The sequence below is a fragment of the Wyeomyia smithii genome, chromosome 2 (assembly GCF_029784165.1).
Source record: "Wyeomyia smithii strain HCP4-BCI-WySm-NY-G18 chromosome 2, ASM2978416v1, whole genome shotgun sequence".
Taxonomy (NCBI): domain Eukaryota; kingdom Metazoa; phylum Arthropoda; class Insecta; order Diptera; family Culicidae; genus Wyeomyia; species Wyeomyia smithii.
In genome coordinates this window covers 186,153,794-186,177,727 of record NC_073695.1, presented here as the reverse complement: position 1 = coordinate 186,177,727, position 23,934 = coordinate 186,153,794, and the positions used below count along the sequence as shown (strand labels likewise).

The 23,934-nt window shown below is 40.5% G+C and overlaps 2 protein-coding genes across 3 annotated transcripts in view; both read right to left on the bottom strand.

Moving 5' to 3' along the window:
• Positions 1–23,934, bottom strand: part of LOC129726199 (uncharacterized) — a 239,184-nt gene that overhangs the window by 112,203 nt on the left and 103,047 nt on the right. The window lies entirely within an intron of this gene.
• Positions 1,719–2,892, bottom strand: LOC129726200 (oligodendrocyte-myelin glycoprotein-like). The gene is made up of 2 exons (XM_055682935.1): positions 2,782–2,892; positions 1,719–2,718 (listed from the first exon to the last, which is right to left on the bottom strand). The coding sequence occupies exons 1-2, from the start codon at positions 2,859–2,861 to the stop codon at positions 1,863–1,865; spliced, it is 936 nt and encodes a 311-aa protein (XP_055538910.1). The 5' UTR covers positions 2,862–2,892; the 3' UTR covers positions 1,719–1,862.

Sequence of the window (23,934 nt, the reverse complement as noted above, 5' to 3'; positions counted from 1 at the left end):
TTACATGAAATGGAAATATGTTTACATGAAATGTGTAACATCTGCCAAATATATGACAGGATGTGTTGTTATTTGACTGGAAATGAACTTTATTGCTTTTTATGTAACAGATTTGTTACCTAAAGGACCGTTTTGCGTGCCTAATATTGGGTATTTCCAGTATCAGGTTGATGCTTAGAGGCCAGTTATTGACTCTACTTTCCAGAAATTCAAGTGGACGTCTTCCTGTTTCTGGAAATCAGCTGAAAATGACCGAATACAATCCAATATGGGTATTTCCAGAATCGAGGTAATTTACAAAATCAATGTTTTTGAAATTAACTTAGAATGTTTGAAATCAGTCAAATAAAGAAAAAAAATCGCTGGACGAAGTTTGCCGGTTTTTAAATTAGTCAAATGATTATCAAAAAAAAAAAAACAATAACACAAAATGACACTTTCAGCCCATAATGCACAGTTTCAATCAAATAAAAAGTGACATAAAAAATTGAAATTGGGACTTTTAAAATTGCTCTACAATACTACTGAAAAAAATAACGCGCACTTAGTCTCTGATCATGGTAAGACAAAAATATTTCTAAAATATTATCATTTCACTATGTGTATTATAGAACAGAAGCTGGGTACAATACAACTAGTCTTCGAGAAAAGAGGCCATAGGTTAACGTGCACCAACGCAAATATGCTTACGTTTTCGACTAAAATGTATAATTGAATGCTAAAAAAGTACTTATATTGACTGTATGCTTGCACTGAACAAATTGTATTCTCGGTCTAAGACAATAATAGACGATAAGCAGATTCGTAACATTCGAAGTGTTGTTTTGTTGTCTGAGGCTATTCGACCTCGTTAACAGCAGACGCACGATCCAGTTTTACCTTACCTTCAAAATAAAAATGCATTCATTACCTGAAAAAAACGATAAACAATTTATTACCAACTGACAGCAATTAATGGATGATCATAAACATAGCACTTGCATTATTGACACAAACGACAATGATAATCAGGATTCGTATTCTCTTTGTCTGGGAGACCTCGTTTTGACGGTTAATGGTAATTGCATGTCGCTATTAGCGAAACAAACAAAGAAAGATGCACAATTATCAAAGATTTGCAAAAGCCAATATTGTGTGCCGTAGTAATAGAGTGGCTCTATAATATTCAAGAATAATTTTTTTTATAGAGTAATTTCTCGTTGAATTCAACACAATTTTATGTTTTATTAATATTGTACAGTTTGTGTTTTTTTTTATATACATTCAACACATTTTTTTAAAATTTCGATGGTGTAGTCAACTATGAGCAAGAAATTCATGACTTTTGCGTGGTACGACTTATAAGAGTGAAGTCAAATTTATGTTACATTTCAACCCGGCGCAAGCGAGAGGTACGTTATACCCGACATGTTTCAAAACTCAAATTATTTAAAATGAGTAGAAATGCCAATTACTCGATGATCGTAAAATTTAGATGTCTCTCACACCCAGCTTGTAGTATACCAGCTATGAGGTGGGTATGACAGTTTCTCACCCTATTTAAGCCGGGTTGAAAATGCATTACATAAACAACAGTTTTGATTATTTTTGCAGTTATTATGTTAAAAGCTTTATTTGCAGTTGAATATAACCGATCGTGGCGATAAAAATTAACAGACAAACAATCAAATCAACACCAAGGAAGTGATATTAACGATCGACCAAAATAGTTGTTGAAAAACGATTGAATTGATGCTTATCAGTTTAATAATTGTCTTGTTTGCCGACAGCGGCAGGTTGATAACGTAGCAACGAATAGGGCAGTTCAAGGACCGGTTTACCGAAAATAACAACCGACGGTGACCTCCGAAGATGTTTGGAGATTAGAAGCAGCAAATGTTTTCCACGGCTGTCGTACAATTGTGATCGCTGTAGTTGATTACCTTGATGTTGAACTGGTGTAACTGGGTAACGGTATTGTTAAGGTTCGAGCACTCCCAGTTGTTACCGTCCAAGTAGAGCGTCTGAAGCCGCGGAAAAGAACTCTGCACTTCGCACATGCTAATGTAGGACAATCGATTGTTGGATAGAAACAAATCTTGCAGCACATTAAACTGCCACTGACTAGCGTCTAGAATAGCTAATTGATTGTTGTTCAACATTAAAACGGTGAGGCGAGGAAGATGAAGCAAATCGCCAACGGTGGTGATGGTCCGAATCCGATTGTGAGACAGTTTCAACGTAACCAGATCTTTCGCTGAGTCAAAGTTGGAGAGATCGATTTTCTCCAGGTAGTTATTACTGAGATCAAGGTCGCGGAGCTTATACAGGCCTTTGATAAAATCAATGCTTTGCAGACGGTTGTGCTTTAGGTTCAACGATTTTAGGTTATACACAGATTCCGGTTCTACAATCAGCTCAGAGAGATAGTTGTATGAAGCGTCTAAACCTATTAGATGCTCCCACAGATAGAATGACATCAGCGACACGTTTTGCATTTGAATTGTCTGCGCATTGACCAACTTTTCTGCAACGTCCTTTGTTATGGCAGTTACAAGCGTGGTGTCATCCGACATTGGGTAACCACCTAACTGCAAAGTTTGATGATCCGGAAACTCCCATTGAGACACATCAGTATACTCGGTGAGAACGATGTTGTGAATTTCACAAACGTCCAATCGATTAGTGGTGCAGTTTAACTGCATTGCTTGTACCATACCAGTGATAAATCCGATAATCCTGTAATTTAAGAATGGTAGTAGCAAAAAAAATCTGATTTCCGCGAAAATATATTGCACTCACCATAACGTAGATATGAGGACAGCCATTTTGAAACGCAACTCGTCCGTCTGTGCGTTAGCAGGTTTGAAACTGGAATGCATTTGCACTGTCCCGTTGCATTTTTCAAATAGATTCACGACCGAGCAAATTTAAGTGGTTAAGTAATATAAATCTGAGCACGCGACACATTGCGCAAATTGTAACAAAATGTCACACCATAACAAACCGCAATGCAAGATGCGGAAACGGTAATTGGTGTTAATCTAGCGATTATGTCATCCAATCTGTTCAATGACTAAGTGAGTGTTATGATCGCTAGTGGAATACATGGAGTGCGCGGAAAGTGTTTTCATATCCACACAGGCACATACGCACGCAGCCTCTCATGGATGCTGAACATCGTCGAGCGTTTGGGGGGGGGTTGCAGCTTACCTTAAAAGGTGTCCAGCATAATCGTTTGCAAAGTTTTTGTTAGTTGCAGAATATGATCAATTAACGTCACTCGCTCCTTTTCAGGAATGTTTTTGTTTAGCCCGGATTGCAAGCGTAGAGTAGGAACAACTAAATATGGCGTTGAAATATTGTTCCTTAATCTTGAGAATAGACATACGAACTACAACCTTCCGGGATTAAAGTTCTGACAGGGTCATAATGAGGACAAGATTAGCGAGTTTTTTTTCTTGATTTATTCACAAGTTGGAATTATTTTTATAATTATGATCGATTAGTTAAAACACAAGTTGGATAGATGACATGACTCAAACTTACAACCATTTGAAGTGGTATGAGGAATAAAGTCATTTGAAAATTATTCTCGTGAGAGGTCTTCACTTTTATTTCTTTTTTCCTCTATAAGACGCAAATCAGCATCGCACGAGAACAATGCACAAGCAAAGATGTGTCTTATGAAGCTATATCCATAATTGAGATTTGTGCAGCCAGTATAGAGCGATAGCAGGCATGTTTTGCATTCTATGCTGCAACTCAATTTACTATGCCGAATGTACAATAGCGTACAGTCTGTCGATATGCATACGCTATAGAAAGAGAAGAAGAAAAAACGAAACTGGTTCAATGAAGTCAGTCGGTATGGAAAGTTCAAATCGATTGCCAATATGAACAAGTAACGAATTGAGAAAAAAATATTGACAGTCACTCTACATACACTCTACTGTATGGTTCGTGTCTTGGTTTCCCTGGATCGATCCCATTAACAGTACTGTGCAATTTTCGTTCTAGTGTCGCTCGAAAGAACGAATCATTGAATAGGCAGATACTAAACGCAAAAAATTTATCAAATTACCTTTTTACAACCACTTTTTAGGTTTGGAGCAAGTTTTAGACTGTTTATTTTAATCCCTTTCAAAATCATAAGATGATATCAACCTAAGGATGGATTGGAATAACGTGTTCCTCCTTTCGCGGAGAAAATCAAGTAAGTCGTATAAGAGGCATTCCATAGAAAATAAATGAAAATATTTTTTTTTAACATGTCATTTCCCAATTCGCTGATTTTTTTTACAATTGTTCCTTCTTGATGAAGGGTCCATTTTATGATATCAATTGTTCATGTTGACTCACAACTGCTGTTTCAAAAGTACCTATTCCAAAATGTGACTAATAAATAAAATATTCTATATCAAAAACGGTTTGTTAGATTGGAATAGTGTTTTTTTTCTGCCAAATTTCACAAATTGTCAAAAAATATTAAATGCATATCTCAAAAAGTACCTTTTTTAAAAATCTCTTTTTTTTTACAATCTATTCTTTTGAAACATGTTATCTTCACTAAAAAGGTTACGATTTTAGGAAAAAAAAATTTTTTTTTTCAAAAGATCAGGTAACGCATGCTAACAGGAGGCGGGTCCTCCTTCCTCAGAAGAGAGTTCCTTGAGACCAGCATCAACAGAAGCGTTCTAAATAACCTAGTGCCCATCCCAAGTACTGCTAGTACCTGGGACTTTTAACAATGGCACTACGATGGTCCTCCTGCGACATAGTTGGTCGCTGGCCTTGCAAGCCCGTACCATATAAAAACAATCGGCTAGGACCTAGGCAACGAAAACGGACTAACGATTGGGTACTTGGAACATGGAACTGCCGATCTCTCAACTTCCTGCTCGCGTGCTTTCCGAGGAATTGAAGACCCACAAGTTCAACGGTGCGTACTAGATTTGTGGAAGCACACATGAGTTGGGTACAGCTTTTATAGTGATGGGCGAGATGCAGAAGCGGGTGATCGGGTGGTGCCCCATTAGTTCTAAAATGTGCAGGTTGTGGATTAAAGACCGTTTCTTCAACATTAGTGTTGTTAACGAGTCCCACCTCAGAAGAACCGATGATGACAAAAACGAATTTCGCGCGGTTGGATAGTGAATACGACCGCTGCACAAAATATGAGGTCAAGATCATCATCAGGGACTACAACGCTCAGGTTGGCCAGGAGGAGGAGTATAGACCGGTGGTTGGACGATTCGGTTCACACCAACTGACGAATAAAAATGGCGTCAGACTAATCGATTTTGCCTCCAAGAACACAGCCATACGTAGCCAAGAACACAGCCATACGTAGCACCTTCTTACAGCATAGTCTCCACCATAGATTCATCTGGAGATCACAAAATAGAACAAAGCCACGAATCGACAACGTTTTTAATTTTACCAAAAACTCAACGCATTCCGCGGAGGCTTTTGACGGATCGAAAAGTGGAAGCAGCACTACGATGAACACCTGAATGTCGTGCAAGCAAAAAACCACAACAGGAGCGGAGGAGACGCGGTCAGTGCAACGAACGATGAAGATATGCCACCCCCAACAATAAGCGAGGTTAAGGATGCGAACCGGCAGCTCAGGAACAACAAATCGGCCGGAAAAGATGCCATCAGAGCGAAACTTATAAAAATGAGCCCCTAGAAATTCACCAGCTCGCTGCATAGGCTGATCGTCGAGATCTTGGAGCCAGAACAGCTACCGGAGTGGGTTATCTGTCCCAGGGCGACAAACTAGATGACAAGAACTATCGAGCGATGGATGTCCAGTGTTTTCCCCGGTCATATCCCAACGCGTGTCATCATCAGCCTGCAGCGCGTACCAGCAGTATGCAGAATCCCTACCTCCACGTGGTACCGACTGAGATACGAGCTCTTTGGAAGGCAGCTTGCCTGAGCGTCTGTTCTTAATGTTAGGGGCGGCTCGAACAGCGTCTGAATCGGAGCGGACGGCTAGATTACAAAATGCGGTGTCTCACTAGCTACACCCAAGACGGCAGCCCCGTCGCGAGACTAGGCATCCGCAGCCCTAGTAAGGCACCATGTCGAAATTAAAATACTACGAACAATCTAGAATTTAATACGGACCAGAACAATCGGCAACGACCTAGGCGACGAAATAAGGACGACGATTGGAAGCTCGGTACATGGAACTGTAGAGCACTGAACACTTCGGGTGGCAACCGGATTCTGCTGGATCAGCTAGAACTCCGGCACTTCGACATCGTTACACTCCAGGAGCTTTGCGCAAAGGAGAGAAGGTAGGGAGGATTTGTGGCCACAGGGCACAGTACTACAAGAGCGGCGGCACAACCAATGAGCTGGGTACTGGTTTTATAGTGGCGGGCAGGATGCAGAGTCGTGTGATCAAGTGGCAGGCGATCTGCGACAGGTTGTGATTGTTGAAAATAGAAGGCCGGTTCTACAACTCCACTATTCTTAATATACACTGCCCTCACGAAGGAGGACCTGATGTAGAGAAAGAAGCGTTCTACGCACAGCTAGAGAAACTCTTCGATAGCTGCTCGCATAGAGACATCATGACCGTCATCGGAAACATGAACGCTCAGATCGCTATGGAAGACATATACAAGCCGGTGATCGGCACGCACAGCCTGCGCACCGTGACAAACGACAACGTCAACTTCGCAGCTTCCCGAGGACTGGCAGTTCGAAATGCCTTCTTTCCCCAAAAATACGTCTTATTTATTTATTTATTTATTCATCCACAAAACTACCTGGAGATCACCTGACCAACGTAAAGCAAGCCAAATTAACCATCGACGTCCGGTTCTTCTCAGACATTACAAACGTACGCTCCAATCGCGGCGCGAATATTGGCTCGGACCACTATTTAGTTGCAGTAACTTTGCGTTCAAAACTGTCGACTGTATACTACACGCGACACCGCCGAACTCCGCGGCTTAATAGCAAGCAGCTTCGGGACCGAACCGAAGAACCGAACCTGGACGATAAACCTGGGCAAGTTAACAAGAGAAAACAAGGCCAACTATAAGCAGGCACGAAACGACATGACCACGATTCTCAGACGAAAGAAGCGCCAGCAAGAGGATCGTGAAAATGAGGAGCTGGAGCAGCTGTACCGTGGCAGTGGTACGCGGAAGTTCCATGAGAAGGTGAATCAGACTCGCAGAGGCTATGTGCCGCAAACCGATATGTGCAACGACGCGAATGGGAGCCTTTTCACGGATGTTAGCGAGGTGGTCGACAGGTGGAAGGAGTACTTTGATGAACACCTGAACGGAGATACAGTTAACAGAAGCAAAGCAGAAACTGACTTAGGAGCACCAGCAGCAAATGACCGAGTACCAGCCCACGATGTTCATGAAGTTCTTTGTGAGATCGGGTAGCTGATGAACAATAAAGCCGCAGGCAAAGACGGACTGACGAGTGAACTATTTAAACATGGGAGAGAGGCGCTGGCTAGAGCGCTTTAATGGGTCAATTCCAGGATTTGGAAGGAGGAGAAACTGCCAGACGAGTAGATGGAGGGAGTTGTCTGCCCCATCTATAAAAAGGGCGACAAGCTTAAGTGCCGCAACTACCGCCAATCAATGCCTCCTACAAAATACTCTCACAGATCCTGTTACGTCGCCTATCACCTTTAATCAGGAGGTTCGTGGGCCTGTACCAAGCGGGCTTCATGGCAGCCACGGACCAGATCTTCTCGATCCGTCGCGAGTACAACGTGCCCACATATCACATCTTCATCGACTTCACGGCGGCCTATGATACAGTCGATCGAGAACATCTATGGCAGATCATGCACGACAACGGATTTCCGGCGCAAGTGATGTGCTACGTGCGTGTTACGCGGATACTTTCGAGCCCCTTTGAATCGCGAATTTTCCTGTTCAACATCGCCCTTGAGAATGTGCTCCGAAGGGCGGGCATCGACACACGATTTTCAAAAGGTCTGTTCAGTTGCTGAGCTTCGCGGATGACTTTGACATCATAACACGTAACTTTGCGACGGTGGAGGAAACTTACGCACGACTGAAAGCCGAAGCCGGACGAATCGGACTGCAAATAAATGCGTCGGGAAGTACAAGCAAGCGAGAGAACAACATCAGCCTCCTAACTCAAGTCTCTGTAGACGACGATGAGCTTGAGGTGGTCGATGAGTTCGTGTATTTGGGGTGACTGGTGACCGCCGACAATAACACCAGAGAAGAGATCCAGAGACGCATCCTGGCTGGAACTCGTGCCTACTTTTCACTTCCATCGACTCGAGTACGACGACGAACGAAGTTGACGCTGTTCAAAACCCTGTTGAGACCGATAGTCCTTCACGGAATCGAGACAACAACGCTTCTGGCGGAGAAACTTAACGCCCTTGGAGTTTTCGAACGTAGGGTGCTGCGGACTTCTTGATACAGCACGAGCCCCCACGACTCTCGTTTGATTGGTAAGGTAAGGTACCAGACCGGCTTCATAGAAGGACAGTCTACGACTGACCAAATTATTACACTGTGGCAAATCCTCCAAAAATGCCGCGAATGTAGAGTCCCTAAACACAACCTTCTCGTCGATTTTGAGACCGCATACGACACAATAAATCGAAAAGATCTATGGAAAATTCTTAACGAAAATGGCTTTCCAGGGAAGCAAACAAGACTGATTAAGGCTATAATGGAGAATGTGAAGTGTTGTGTGAGGATTTCGGGTGGAACGTCGGGTTTCTTCTAGTTGCAACTAGTCGAATAGCATTTTCTTTCCAACCATTCTTCTTTGGCCCGAAACGATTTTGGAAACACAAGCTGATTGTGAATAACATGTGGACAAACTCTTAGAATTCTCATATTTGTTTTTTTTTTTTAAAAGCGTCGAAAAAATAAAAAAAAATTCGATTTCTCAAAAATTCAAAATGGCGTCATTGTTGACCCTTTAGTTGGTATATGTCCAAACTAGGGAAAATTTAGTTTTGAATCAAAATACATCAAAAAATCATTCATGGAAATCAAGGCAAATTGTTGCACTGTGTTAAGATCGCTTTTGACTTCTAATTATACGTTTTTTAGGGTCGGCATTCTACACAGCTGCAATTTGTATGGTCTATGTGACACGCTTGAAAATGCTATTTTGTCAGGTATATTGCAGCCATCATGTAGGGTTATGTCCTACATTTCTTTAAACACCTATGTTTATCCCATCGCTCTGATTTATCCAATTTACCGTCAAAATGTACTATTTTTTGTAGTAAAAATAATTTTATTTTACTTTTTGATTTAGCCGAGTGATTGGAAGTTCTACTTTGGAAAAAATAATAAAATTTGACGTTAAATTGGACAAATAAGAACGATGGGATGAATATAGGAGCGATTCCCTTAGTTAGAATTTACACAGTACTATGTTTCTATTTTTTATTTAGGAGATGCATAATGATCTCTTAAGATTGACGTCGAGATTAGAAAACTTGTGTTTTGCGTGATGTCAAATAAATTTTTGTGAAAAAAACAAAAACCTGTGGCTTGTCATAAATTCCGAGATTTTTTATGTATAAATTTAACGGTGTTCGTTCGAATGTTTCAAACTTTTCAACTGGCTTCATATCATTTCTCAGCAAACGAAAAATAAACGAAAGGACTGATCATGTTATGGACGCGAGAACAGTGCTTCACGATCAGTCGTGACTGGGGTGCCACCGTTAATCGCTTCACTATATTCTGGTGCCTCGCGTACGATTGCCGTTAGTGCCGTTGTGTCGTTAAATTGCAGGAAACATGCAAATGAAACACCGTCCGATTAAATCTCAGTGTTGTATGAATTTTTAAATTGACTGAAATGGTCGTTGGATAGCTAGCCTCCAACGAGATAAAATCCGGTCCAATTTGTAACTTTCCACGGCAATTTGAAAATATGTGTTTTATGTCACCAGTTTAATAATCTGAATTATTTGTTTTGTCATTAGATTTAACTGGATTATACATAATCTCTAATAGATCAGTTCTCCAACATCAAAACCAACAAAAGAAAACACGAAACTTTAAACTGAAACTTTAAGCCGTTTAGGTTCCTAATGAACGGCATTATTTACTGTTATAGCAACAACACTCACTTTGCATTTGAATACCGCATGCCTGCGAAACGATGAAAGAGAACTCAAGTGGAATCATCAAATCACGAATGGTTTTGAGCCATACAGTCTAGTTAAATTAGAAATAGAATAACAACATGCAGATATTAAGTACCCAGTGAAGCAAACCAACTTTCAGTATCTACCACCATGCTTCAAGTGACGTGCTGCAGTTGCTTGTTCACACCTCTGGGACGAGGTGAGCTGAATGGTTTTATTTTATCCCCTTCGAAACTGGAACATTCATGGGTTTTGCTTAACTACTCTTTAAAATTCAGGTAGTCCAAGATTGATGTTTCAAATGGGTCCTTAACGGTGGCTGTTCTCCATTTTTATGCTGCACAAAAGCTGTCTTGTAAACAAGGAAGGCGCCGACAACCTTTGCTGCCGGGTGCGTGTCGGATTAAATCGACTTCCAACTGTTTGAACTGTTTTCAAATGACGTTAATCGGACAGATAGCTATTATTTATTGCCATTGTTGTTTGCTAAAGTTCCCGCAGTACCTTGTCAAGTTATATAATCTAGCTCGAAAAAAAATTAAGTCAGCCTCACCCCTCGTAATGCTGGATCAAGAGCAACTGTTTCTAGGTTTCGAAACAGTTGGTTTTTTGCTAGTTCATATTAGCGATACATAATGCAAACTGTTGAAAAGATCCGCCCATTATCGCCTGCCTACGAAGTACAAATGGGTCAGTTCTACGAACTCAAATTTCACACGAAGTGCGTTGGCTCATGCTTCCTAGCATGTCTCGTGTATGTTGACCATGTGGCCATTCTGTTGCTGTACAAGTAAAAAACAAACGCAGACTAGCTTGTTGACCTAGAGTGATTAAAATTCATGAATATTTAAAACAGGAAAGCAGCTGCACGTGTAGTTTTCAGTTGATAAATTTCTGTTGATAAATGTTGGCGGTTCGTTTACATATGCAAAATTGAAGTGATATGAACGCACACGTTACATACTGCCAGACCATGACTAAGATCGTTGCTTTTGCAATTTATTTTTCGTTCTATCCCTGTTTCTAAATGTTTAATGCTGCTATCTGCTTCCGGCTACATGTTGTTCGCTAACGACAGAGCGTTCTCAATTTGAGCTTCGAGGAGACATCATCGAAACGCAAATATGTCTCTATAACTAGCAACAATAACTAGCAAAAATTCGTATTTGGACTTTACAAATCTTAAAATGTATATAATGTTGCATGGCTTGTGTAAATATTCACATCTTCGAAGGGAAATGCGTTGAAAGAATTTTTAAGGTTAGTTTCACAATGAATCTCCTTTACTGTGACATGAAAATTACAGTAAGATCGTTTGAACAGTTCGCGGACATGTGGCAAGTTCGATTTAAACGCACATTACACTAATAAAATGTGAGGTAAATCAAACCAATATCATTGAATAAACAATAATGACCAATCCAGTAGTTACCGTCAAGCGGAAAATGCTATCCCCCGGGTGTGTAAATATGGAAAACAAAACAGCAACGAAACAGCGCTCTCCGAAGCACGAGCTCGAAGGTCCATTTTGCATGAATCGGAAAAGCGAGAGTGAAATAAAATCAATGTTTTCATTTACAGACACCTTCGTCTTCGCTTCCAAGTCTTTTAAGTCTAGGCCAATTGTATTATTTCCCCCTTCTGTCTTTATAGTTTATCTTTGAGTAGACGTATTTTCGCTAGATAACCAAGCGCAGAATTAGTCCGAATCGTGTTGAAAGTAAGCAAATAATAAATTGTGCCTTACAATGGAGGTCATGGTACATACTGTAAGAAAAAAAAAATCATGGCAACCTGCTCTGGCTCAATTATTCGCTGTTGGTCGGTGTAGTGTGTTAGCAGGTGTAAATTTACCCGGGTGGACAGCCTTGAGAAAATTTCACTCACATATCGGAACGGAATCGGTAGTTGCCTACTGTAACTGGCGACAGAGTGTCTCGTGTGAAGATCAAATTCCAGATGCAGAGTTTTACTGGAAGCTTCGATAACGACAGTTTTTATCTGAATGATGTGGTCTTTATTTCGAAAAAACGTGTTTTCGCTGTTGAAGTTGAGCATAAATATGTTTTTATTTCGACCGTTCACTAACTAAAATGACAAGCTCACTGCTATGTTGTTAGTTATTGCCAAAGTTTATGACAGTATAAAAATCCCATTTTCAGCATCTTGTGTAACCAGCTTGTTATTTCTCCAGTTAGCAAATATAAATTATGTCAGCGGAGGTGGCGCAGAGTATGAAGAGAGGCGAGACAACATCCGACAATTGTCACAGGGTTTCCGTGTAACCGTGAGTGCTACTAGCGACGTGCACTCGGGTTTATTTCTAAGTGGGTTCTAACCAAACAAAAGAGCACTAACGGGACTGGTAGACTAGTGCAGCAAGTGTGATCTACTTTCTAGATGATTTCTCCGGAGGTAAGACAAAGTTCATTCACTTGCGGAAGAGAATCAGACCGATAGAATTGGTTTGACTATACCGGTTCTGTATTACTTTAAAAATAAAACAATTTTAATGTATTTGTACTACTTTCGTATAAATACGAGCACATTGTCGTTGACATGTGTGTTACTCACAAACAGGTTGCTTTGAATTGCCCGCTCTTTATATAACTAACATGGTGGGAAATATTGAATTATATCTCTAGTGTCCACTTAAAATAAACTATTCCAAACAAGTGCTTTCGCATTACAGTTATTATTTTTGGGTAAAGTTTATATTCTACACTAAAGTTCTTTTTTATGCTGGGAATACGTAGCGCGTAAAAAAACCGCATACATTCAGACATCCGAGTAAAAAACGCGTAAAATCTGCTTGAAAATTTTTTTATTTGCTAAAGGTTTTCAATCATTTCTGCTAAATACTTTCGAAAAAGATTCAATAGCGGTTTTATTTCCACCTGCGAATTGAGATGAAACTCAATAAAATGTTATGCCAAATCAGTAAATAATAAATAGTAATTGGATTAAGTAAACTCACCGGATACTCTAAATAAACTGTTTGAAGACGAAAAACCATTAAACGTATCAAAAAGGAAAAAAAGATACAATAAAATCATATCAATTGACGGAAAACTTGAGGTTCCATTCGGGGTGATCTAAACGGATCAAACAACCACAGTTTTAATGAATATGATATTGGCCACATGACTAGATATTATATAGACACATGACTAATACTTCGCCATGATGTCCAGAAATGATAAGAAAATCTCACTTCAAAATAATCAAGGTGAGATATATAAACACATGAGATATATTTATATGTTTTCAATATATGCTTGCATATTAAATCAACAAAAAAGACAAGGTTTCCATTCAATTCTATCACTCTCACTCTAGTACTTACAGTAGTTGTTGATAATGTCGTCTTTATTTGAGTTGTTTTGATTAGTATTACCTGCAAATATAATAGAAAACATATCATGAGTGGAAATGGTAACAGCATTGAAACAAGCACTGTAATTTAGAAACTTGTTTATCAATATAATTGGAACTAGGGAACAAAATTATGGATTTATGAGATCTTCAGAATTTTGATACATATATGCATTTGGATAAAAAAATAGAATTGAATTGAAAGTTGTTCCTGAATAGTTTATTCGATCTCACGAAAATGGATCATTACCACTGAAAAAGTTTATTTACAGTTAACTGCAGCAACTAATCAGTCTAAACATGCTGAAAAAAAATGCACTGTGCTGCTCTTATTTTTGCCTGTCATTGTTTTTATGCCAAGGTTATCAAAGTTAGGCAAAGTTAGGCAAATAAATAAGACCGAGAAGAAAAAAATCAATATTTGTATTGAAAATGAGCATGCAAGCTACGACGTTTCTAACTTGCATGCAAAAAAATATTAAAAAATAACATAGGCGACATCCATATATTACGTAACACAAAAATACCCAAATTTTGGATCCTCCCCCTTTAATGTAACGAAACGTAACGCCAACACCAACCCCCCTATAAAAATAACGTGACGCCGTAGAAGAATTTGCTTAGTAAATATGCTCGTTTGTAGAGAGTCTCTCCAGAGATTTTTTGTTACGTAACGCTGATCTTACCCCCCCCCCTCCCCTATGTAACGCTCAAGGATGCCCCCCCTTCCCCCTATGAGCGTTACGTAATTTATGGATGCCGCCATATTGGCTGGCAAACAGTCCCAAGCTGTGGTTTGGCCTTTGCTGTACGTAAGAGTCGTCCCCATTCCACTCGATCCATGTCTGCAATTCGCTCTGCAGTCTGCGTAGGGTTCGTAGACCATCTTCTACCTAATCGATCCACCTTGTCCGCTGTTCACCTCTCCGTCTCGTCTCTGACGGATTGGTTTCAAGAAACATCTTTACCGGGCTGTCGTCTGACATTCTCATGACATGCCCAGCCCACCGCAACATGTCAATCTTAGTGGTGTGGACAATAGATTGCTCCTCAAGCAGCTTCTGAAGTTCATGGTTCATTTGCCTTCTCCTCGTTTCGTTCTCCAACTGCAATCCACCGAAGATGGGTGCAACACCTTCCGCTCGAAAACCGCAAGGGCGCGTTGGTTCTCCACAAGCATAATCCATGTCTCATGGCTCCACGGCTACGGACTACCGGACCGAACAGTATCCTTTAGATGGTCAACTTGGTGCGGCGGCGAATTCTACTCGACCGAAGCGTCCTTCGGAGACCACGATTTGCTGCATAGTGCGTCGATGATTTTTTTCTGCTGGTATCGTTGTCGGCAGTTACCAGTGGGCCCAGGTACACGACCACCTCGATTTCAAAATCACTATCTTGAACTCTAAGTAGGAGGTTAACAATGTCTCCTCGAGAACCTCTTCCTTTCATGTACTTCGTCTTCGGTGCATTGATGACCAGTCCAATCCGTTTGACTTCGACCTTTAATCCGATGAACGTATCTGATATCTACACAAAGATCCGAGTCACAATGTCGGCGAAGCCAAACAGTTGAACCGACTCTTGGAATATCGTGCCACTCGTGTTAATCCCCGCTCTTCTACTGACACCTTCCAAGGCAATATTAAACAGTAGGTACGAAAGACCCTCACCTCGCCTAAAACCTCTTTTTGAGTATTGAAGGGGCCCGAGAATGGCCCCCATACTCGAACTACACCATCCAACGATACATCGTCGCATTGATCAACCGCGTTAGTTTTTTCGGAAATCAATAAATAGATGATGTTTGAGCACGTTGTAGAGTATTTGGAAAAGTACCTTGTAGGCGGCGTTCAGCAAATTGATTGCCCGATGATTGCAACACTCCAGTTTGTCCCTTTTTTGCAGCTGGGACACACAATACCTTCCATCCACTCCTCCGGTACTCGTTTTTTCTCCCAAATCTTGGCAACGCCCCAGTGTATGGCTCTAGCCAGCGTTACTCCACCGCATTCCAACAGCTCGCTGAGAAGTTGGTCCACTCCAACAGCTTTATTTTTTTGAGCCATGCAATCTCGTGCTCAAGGAGATCCGTGGCTGGAATCCTGTTGTCTTCTGCCCGTACACTAAGATCAATTGCCATACCGTCTTCGCCACTTTTCGTTCACCTCATACTCGTCCGTCAGGAGGTTGCCGTCCAAGCACCTGCACATATCGGCATGCGACATGTTGCCTGTACGGAAGCTATTCAGCTTCTCCGAGTTACGTACAGCTTTCCCATCGCTACGTAATCTCGGTCCTCTTGGTGGCGCTTCAGAGGACTGAGTTTTGTCTGTTCCGTGCCCGTCGATATCGTTCCACGTTTGCTCTCGTACGGTGTTGCAGCAGCAGCACTCTCGCCCGTGCTGCGTTCTTCTCTTCGATTAACATTCGCCGTCAAACTAGTCACTTATATGATTCGGAGCCCTTGTATCTATTAGCGCTACAGCAATACTACCTATGGCGGGTGGAATGCTTCTCTAGCCATCTTCAACAGTAGCTGCGCCAAGCTGCTCTTCCATGGGTAGCGCTGCCTCTAACTGATGCACGTATTCATGTGCAACCCTGGCGTCCCACAGTTGCTCAATATTTGGTCGGGGCGTTCGACTCCATCGTCCAGTTTTGAGCGCATGCATACAGCTACTAGGTAGTGGTCCGATCTCATATCCGCACTTTCGTAGGTGCGAACGTTGAATATCGGAGAAGTACCTACCGTCGAAAAAACGTGGTCGATTTGATTCTCTGTCTGCCGCTCGGGTAGTATCCAGGTGATTTTGTGGATATCTTTGCGGGGAAAGAAGGTACTTCGGATTACTATACCACGGGAGGTTGCAAACTTCACGCACCGATGGCCGTTAACATTAGGCACGGCGTGCAGGCTATTTGGCTCCATAACCGGTCTTTACATTGCCTGCCGTCCTTCCTGAGCATTCAAATGCTATAGTGTATTAGGAGAAAACTTTTGATGCAAATAAAATTGGTTAATTTAGAGAAAAGTGAGATAAAATTTTTATTTTTTTATTACTTGTCAAATCAAAATGAAGTCTTCAGCAAAGTTATAGACAATTTTATGTAGAAAAACTTTGCTGAAGATACATTGGTACTATCTTTTGAAAATCAACCACATACAGGTTGTTTTATAAACAGGCATTCTTAAAATTCCTGAAAATCAAAAAATTCCAAAAACTTTTTCTGATCTGATTTTGGAGGCATATTATGTTCTAGACATTTTTTTATCATTGAAAAATACATCATTCTCTCGAACATACCTTGGACAAATATTCAACTTTTTCATAGCATACATGACATTTTTCATAAAAAGTGCAATTTTGTCAATTTTTAAGTAGCCAGAATGAAGTTCTAAATAATCAATTTTGTAAAACCGGTTTCTATTTACTGGAAAACTGTCCTGGTTTCCTAGTATTACTTTAGAACTTGACGAGACCAACGGGCACCGGAATTGTTCCGGATACCAGGAGTGTGTATCAAAATGTGTATTTTTGCAACGCATAGAACTTTTTCTGACATCTTGTTTCTCAACATATAAACCTAATATGTTTCCAAAAAACTAGAATTTATTCCAGTATCCATAAGTTGAAAATCTGTCGAAGAACCATCGAGATATGAATTAATTAAATATGGGTGTTGTTTTTGGCAGTTTTTTCTCTTGTTACGTACAATTTTCCTTGGGCAGTCTAGCAGAATGTAATGAATTCTTGTGGAAGTGTGTGCCCTATTAAACCAAGCAACCTGGCAACTTTTTTGAAAATTCACCTGAACTAAAATTTGAAAAGGTTTGATGCATTTAAACCTTTTTTTTATATATTATATAAACAGATCTAAAAAATGACGATAGAAAATGGTTGTCAATGGATAACTCCTAGAAAATTATCTGTACTTTTATTCGGCTCGTCAAATTCCCTATTAATTTGAAAACAATCTTCCAGTAAGATAAAACCCGTTTCATCAACATTGATTCTTTTTTCGTAAAGTTCTGACTATTTAAAAATTGACAAAATTTTGCACGTCTAGACACCAGAAATCCACCCGGAAAAAATAACAGATGTCCAAAATATGTGCAAACGTCTTTCATCTGTCTATGATATATTTTGGACAGTATCCAAGTATATTTTAAGTTTTTTTTTTATAGAGATATTTACAATTTAATCTGGGAGACTCCTTCGTCTGTCCAAAATTCATGAATTAAGACAACTGAGCCTCGTTTCTAAGGAGTTTTTTTTTGAGTAGTAGTAGTATGAGCAGTAGTTTTTTACTTAACCCTCTCTTCACGATGAGAAATCGATTTTTGCCTCGAAAAAATACCATCAAACCTTTATTACTTCTCAACTACATGTACAAGTTTGTGCCAAACAAACTGTGTATCATATGAAAGCTTAATCTGTTTTTTAACGGTATTTAACAGCGTCACTGTTCAAAACTTCCAGTATAACTGTTGAGCTTTGTTCAATGTTTCGATGGGTTAAGGAATTCTGCAGTTGCAGCATTTAAATATTTTTTTTCTTGTCTAATTTCAATTGAGATATGATTCAGGATTCAAATTTGGATTGATATTGGGATTTGTATTGAGATTTAGGCTGAAATAGGGATTTAGTTTGAGTTTCGATTAGTTTTGTGATTACTTATTTGATTGGAATTGTGATTAAGGTTACAATAAGAGATGTGAATACCTTATTGTAACATTGATCATTCACAGCTGGTGGTAAGATAATCGAGGTAAGATTATGGCCTAACAAGCCAGTTGTCGTAGGCTCGAGTCTTGACCCGGGAGAGGCTGTTAGTGTCAGTAGGATCGTAGCGCTAGCTCAGCAATTGTCCTGCACACTAAATAGTTGGCTGCAAAGTCTGTGTATATCAAACGGAAGATCGAGTTCCGAATCAGAATGTAGAACCAAGTTTTTGCTTTTCAAGGAATATAGATTATTTTGATTTTTTTTCATTTAGGAATGTAAGGATATTGAATTATAATTTGAATTATACAATTCTACGAGATACTGTCAGTGTTAGTATGATCATAGCACCAACCCTACAATTTTTTCAACCAATTGCAAAAACACGGATCGTTGATACACTATACCAAGCATTAGTTTTAATGAGATAATTTTGAAGAATTTAGTAGCCATCGTATGTACGAAGATTAACTAAAATCGGAAAAATGTGGAGTTTTTCCTAAGAACGCGCTAATGTTATTGTAATAAATTGAAACGTTTCAATGCTGACCCTGACAGCATGCTTCATTTTACAATCAAAATATTCATTTCCACCGGTAAAACCCGGTCAATTTTTTCAATGTTCACTTTAGATTAGTTTATGTTCGTTGATATATCTGTGCGGCCGATACCGCCCAAAACGCGCCAGTAATAATAAACTACCGTATCCGGATCCGAGCGATCACACGCATTTCGCTGCGAAAGTGTGTCTACAAACAAACTGGTCTCAATTAACGTCTTTCACAATTTGCAAGCTAAAAACTATTTCCCGTCCTTTCTATTGGCTGGCACCCGTAATAGATTGTCGTGCATTCTAATTTTTCTCTCTGTGGGTTGATCGAAGATAAATTATTTTTACTCATATAGATAAATAATCTAGCGTTTTATGATTTGCGGCATCTCATGCTGCAATAGGAAATGACACACAAGCCGTTCCAAATCCGACCTGGGTTACTTTACCATCAGCGAGCGCCGTACTGGTTTTAATGTGGGAAGTAGCTATAGATGAAATATCGAAGAAGCTGCCTTTTGATGACCATATATGAAAATCGGTACCATGGAGGCGTTTCGATCATTCTCGGAAAGCAGCATAAGGAGCATCATTATCTGGCCGGGTGAATCGCATCGACCTGGAAGCTCTCACCCTTCGACCGGAACACGCTTGAGCCATTAGGCCTTCCTCACCAGCACGCGGATGCTGCGCCAATAGGTTTGCATATACGATTGCGAATCGTGGCTTTGCAGGCCGGATTTGGGCAGCGTGTGAAGAAATTATGCGCATAGAAAGTGACGGTAGCTTAAATGAAAGGTACTTGGAATAGTTTACCATTTAGTTTAACATTTTTTCTCATCGCTTACGGTCGTTGAACTTTGCTTTCTTTTGCAAAACTTCGAATTAAATTGAATTTTTTCAGACCTTTTCTGAACAATGATTCAAGTTGCAGTTAGCCTGTTTAGTACAATTCAAGTGATGCATGAATCAAACCATGCTTGAGTAGTGAACCAGTATCTTTTCGTTGATTCTCTGGCGCGCAGGCAGTCTCACTTGCTATGGAAGAGTAAAGTTGATACTTAAAGGTATCTTTCCGAATGTTACGTTCACATGTTTTAGATTTTTACAGATCTCAGCAGGAAATCGTTGGGGCGTGCTTAGTTAGAATTGAATGTGAAAAGGGACCGACTAACCGACTAACCGAGAGATCAACCAACGTTAGTTAAATAAGGGCACGATAGAATTTACGATAGCGAACGATTTCAGAATTATGTTACATCATGCTGCGCTGCGCTGCCACCAGCTGTGATGTGCTTAGTAGAGTAATGTTTCAGCAACACTTCATTCTAGCCCCACAGAGTGTAGTGTAGAGTTTCAGGGTTGAAACTGAACGAAAACCAGACAAGAATGAACGGGGAAATACGAAAGGTTAAGAACATAGACGACCTCTTCTTTGATGAAACATAGCTCTAGCTTCGCTGTTGCCGGACGCTTGGCAGTGAACGAGACCGAATCGATTGGATGTTGAGCGAACATAGTGCAGTTTCTAGAGTGCACGACTTCGGGAGTTGAACCAAGTGTGAATGAAATAAATGCTCCCCCGCCCCTAATCATAGAGTTATTATTATGGCTGTAGATTTGATACGAAACAGCTGGTAGAGTTTTTGTGTAAAATGGATTTCGTGCATTTTTTTGTTAGCTTAAACCTTGTTGTTAGTTTTCGTCATAAGCAGCGTATCAATCAAAAATATAATAAGAAACGACATTAAAGGCTGATCTCAACAATATACGTTAGTGCTGTTTACAAATAATTAACATATGTTCATTAATTATGTTGGAACCACATAGACCATACGAATAAAAATTTCGCTCGCTCACTTGCGCGGAAGTATTTACTCCACTATTTTTTGATAGATTCGGGAATAACTGAAAGCTTTTAAAGCAGTCTACAGACGAGGTTGCAAATAGACGCAACACAAATACGGCCTGGAATAAGACCTAGCAAATTTTGCCGTAGTACCTATACATTTTAAATCTCGTTGCCGCTGATCATCACAAAATAAGAAGAATCAATTCTACAGCGTAATTCATTGTGTTGGCTCATGGATAGTGAGAATCTTACAGCATTGCTTTACAAAAGCATTTTTTTCGTTGAATCTATTTGCTGGTACTTTGTTTATGATTAAAAATTCTATCGGATTCAAGTGGTATAATAAATATCAAGAATAAATTGTAAGTTCAATTGCTCCTTTTTATAAAAACTGGCGGAAATTCAAAATCACGATGATTATCCCGACTTTAATAGTGAAAACATGAGAAAATGTATGTTGAATTTCGCTTAAAGAAAAAAAAAGAGTTTGTAAATCTGTTATTTGCAAGGGTCCGGAATTACTGATGTACGTAACCCACATCCAGAAATGCGATTACATCGTGAGAACAGCTTTGTATAATACCAATGAAGTGCCAAACCGCTGTGAACCACAGTCACACCGACATAAAGTTGAATTATTGTTTTTTTCCTACTTTCTTCCACCAACCACCAAAGCTGATGAATGACTGCAGCATAAAATTGCAAAAGTTGAACACAATAGTTTAATTCTCCCAACGTATGGAACAGCATAGATAACATAATATTGCAATCGGGCAGCAGGGCCACAGTGCAATGGTTGTACATGTACATGCAGTTGCTACTTCTTTTCCCACCGCACTGCCGTTGTTAGTCCTAGATAACCCATTTCTCCATTCGCATTACCGACAAGGCGACTCCATTCGCATTACCGACAAGGCGACTCCCTCGCACAGTAGCTTTCGCAGTAATGCAATAAATAAATATGTTTAATTGAGCGGCTGGCCGACGACGATGGCAAGCATATTTATACGGCCATGCCGTATGCTTGCATGCTAAATAGAATGCCTGGTTTTCGACAAGCACCGCGAACGATGGGAACTAAGATAACCATACGAAACAATCTGTTTTCCTAAGCCACAGCAGCTGGCATTTCATCAAATATTTACATCACCGCGAAGTTGCGAAGTAGAGCTAAATGCTGGGAAATGTTGAAAGTAACAGAGAAAGTAATCTGACTGGAATAGAGAAGCAACAGAAAAACACGCCCAATGTTGTTGGCTATTAGCATTTTCTTTTGAAATGTGTTTTCAAACGCGACGTGCTCGTAAAATTTGAAAGTAAACACAACTGCTAGTTTAGCAAATGATTATACTAGAAGCAGGAGTACGGTTCGCAAGCTCACGATCAGTCAGAAATGGGCAAGTTGATTCTAGTACAAACGTGCAGCTGCAGTGGTCGGATTTATACTGATGGATGAATTTCCGAGAGTTCAAGATTTCACTCAGAGAAGTTGTCTTGAGCGTGTGGAGCACGATCAGCTCGAATGAACTCTGCCAGTAACATAAGAGAGCGACGAAATGAACCCACTTTGCGTGTTTGGAGAGAGATAAAAGAAAACGCGAAAAACGATAAGACGGCGTTGTCTCGCCGGTATCGCCACCACCCACTATGTGGTAGTGCCGTCCATATGTGCAGACCCACTGAGTTTACTGTGTGGCAAGCGGGTATGCGCGTACCTCCCGTATGCGAGGCATCCACGAGACTATAAACATAAATAATACCCATCTGTCGGTCTGTCTCAATTTTCGGTATGCGAACTGATTTATTGATCGGTGCATAGCTACTTTTAGTGTTTTGTTTGGTGGATCTCTTCAACTACAATATTGGGACCGTCTGCCGACCAACAAGACTGCAAATGGAATCTGAATTCTGATACGGCTCATAAAACTAAAATTAGACACTTAGTCATGATTCTAACATTGTTATGTGCTTTGGGAGAGCAAGCCGCATATGCTGGAGAAGCGATGATTGGTTCTGCTTCTTTCCGAAAGTTCACCACTTTCTTCACCGAGGCCAAACGGTCGATCTTGATAGGGGATCGAATTGCATTATGCAGCGAAATGAAAATATTAGTGCGTATCAAACTGTTTACACATAGGCTGCAGTTTGTTTGCATTGCTCTGCGGACAGCTTTATTTGGCTTGACTAACCCACATTCACCCGGCGCAGACGACAGACAGATCCGGGAAGGCGTAATTGGATTCGGCTTTAGTCGTTAATTGGTTCTGGAAGATTAGCGACACGTGTCGAGAATGAAAATTTGTTTACTCCTTGAAAAGAGAACGGAGTGCGTTGCACGAACGAATAAGAAACTGCAGATGGACAAAGGTTAATGGGATTGGGAGAGATTACGAGCGACGCCGTGATGGCCAAAGAGTGTTGGTGTACCGAAGATAAAGGTCTCCTTTTACGATAAATACCGGTCTGGGGTGAAGAACTCAACCAGAATCTCATTCACATTTGATGGATGATATTATGGGGTTTTCAACGAGAGAGTTAAATATAAACTCTTCGATATTGCAGCAATTGCAGAATAGATGAGTAGTGAATTAAAAAACGGATAGGAGAGAAAAATCTGTTGCCAAAAACGGGACCGAAAGTTGCCAAAGTTGGAATGTGCCAATAACAGAACTCACCTGGATCAGTGGAACATATACCAAAATGTCATTTCAGACTGTTATTTCGGCCCTTTTGGCCATCGCCCCAATTCTAACAGAACCATGTGCGAAAAATTGCAATGCAAAGTTCATTGCAGTTCTAAATATTCGTTCTTGAAAACTAGTTGGTAAAATTGAAAGTCAGCCTTCATTTTATTTTGATGGTTTTTTTTTTATTCTCGCTTATTTTCCGTCAGTCTAGTTCCGCCACTGTTGTTGTGCCAATCACCGACGCCCGGGGAGGCGACTCCACCCAGGACCCTAACTCACGACCCGTTGATTAACGGACCGGCGCCAACGGCTTTACTTCCTCATGCGATGGAAGGCGTGATCCCAGAGATTTTTCGCCTCAGAAAATCTCTCGGTGTCGGCTAGAATTGAATCTAGACCAGTTGGGTTGGTTGTGAGTGGATCACGCCACCTCACAACCATCGACACCTATGTCGGCGGTGGGATTCGAACCCAGGCGTCGAGCGTGGTTGGCGGAGACGTTACCAACCACGCTAGGCCCCCGCTATTTTGATGGTTATTCAGGATTGTTTTCCAGAAACCAGAAGTCGACATCTTGGATTTTCAAATGGCATATGGTGGCAATTTCTGACCTCTGC

Coding starts and splice junctions, on each gene's coding strand:
- LOC129726200 (XM_055682935.1), bottom strand. CDS start 2,861: ATGCATTCCAGTTTCAAACCTGCTAACGCACAGACGGACGAGTTGCGT. Junction 2,719..2,781: donor GTCCTCATATCTACGTTATG/GTGAGTGCAATA, acceptor CTTAAATTACAG/GATTATCGGATTTATCACTG.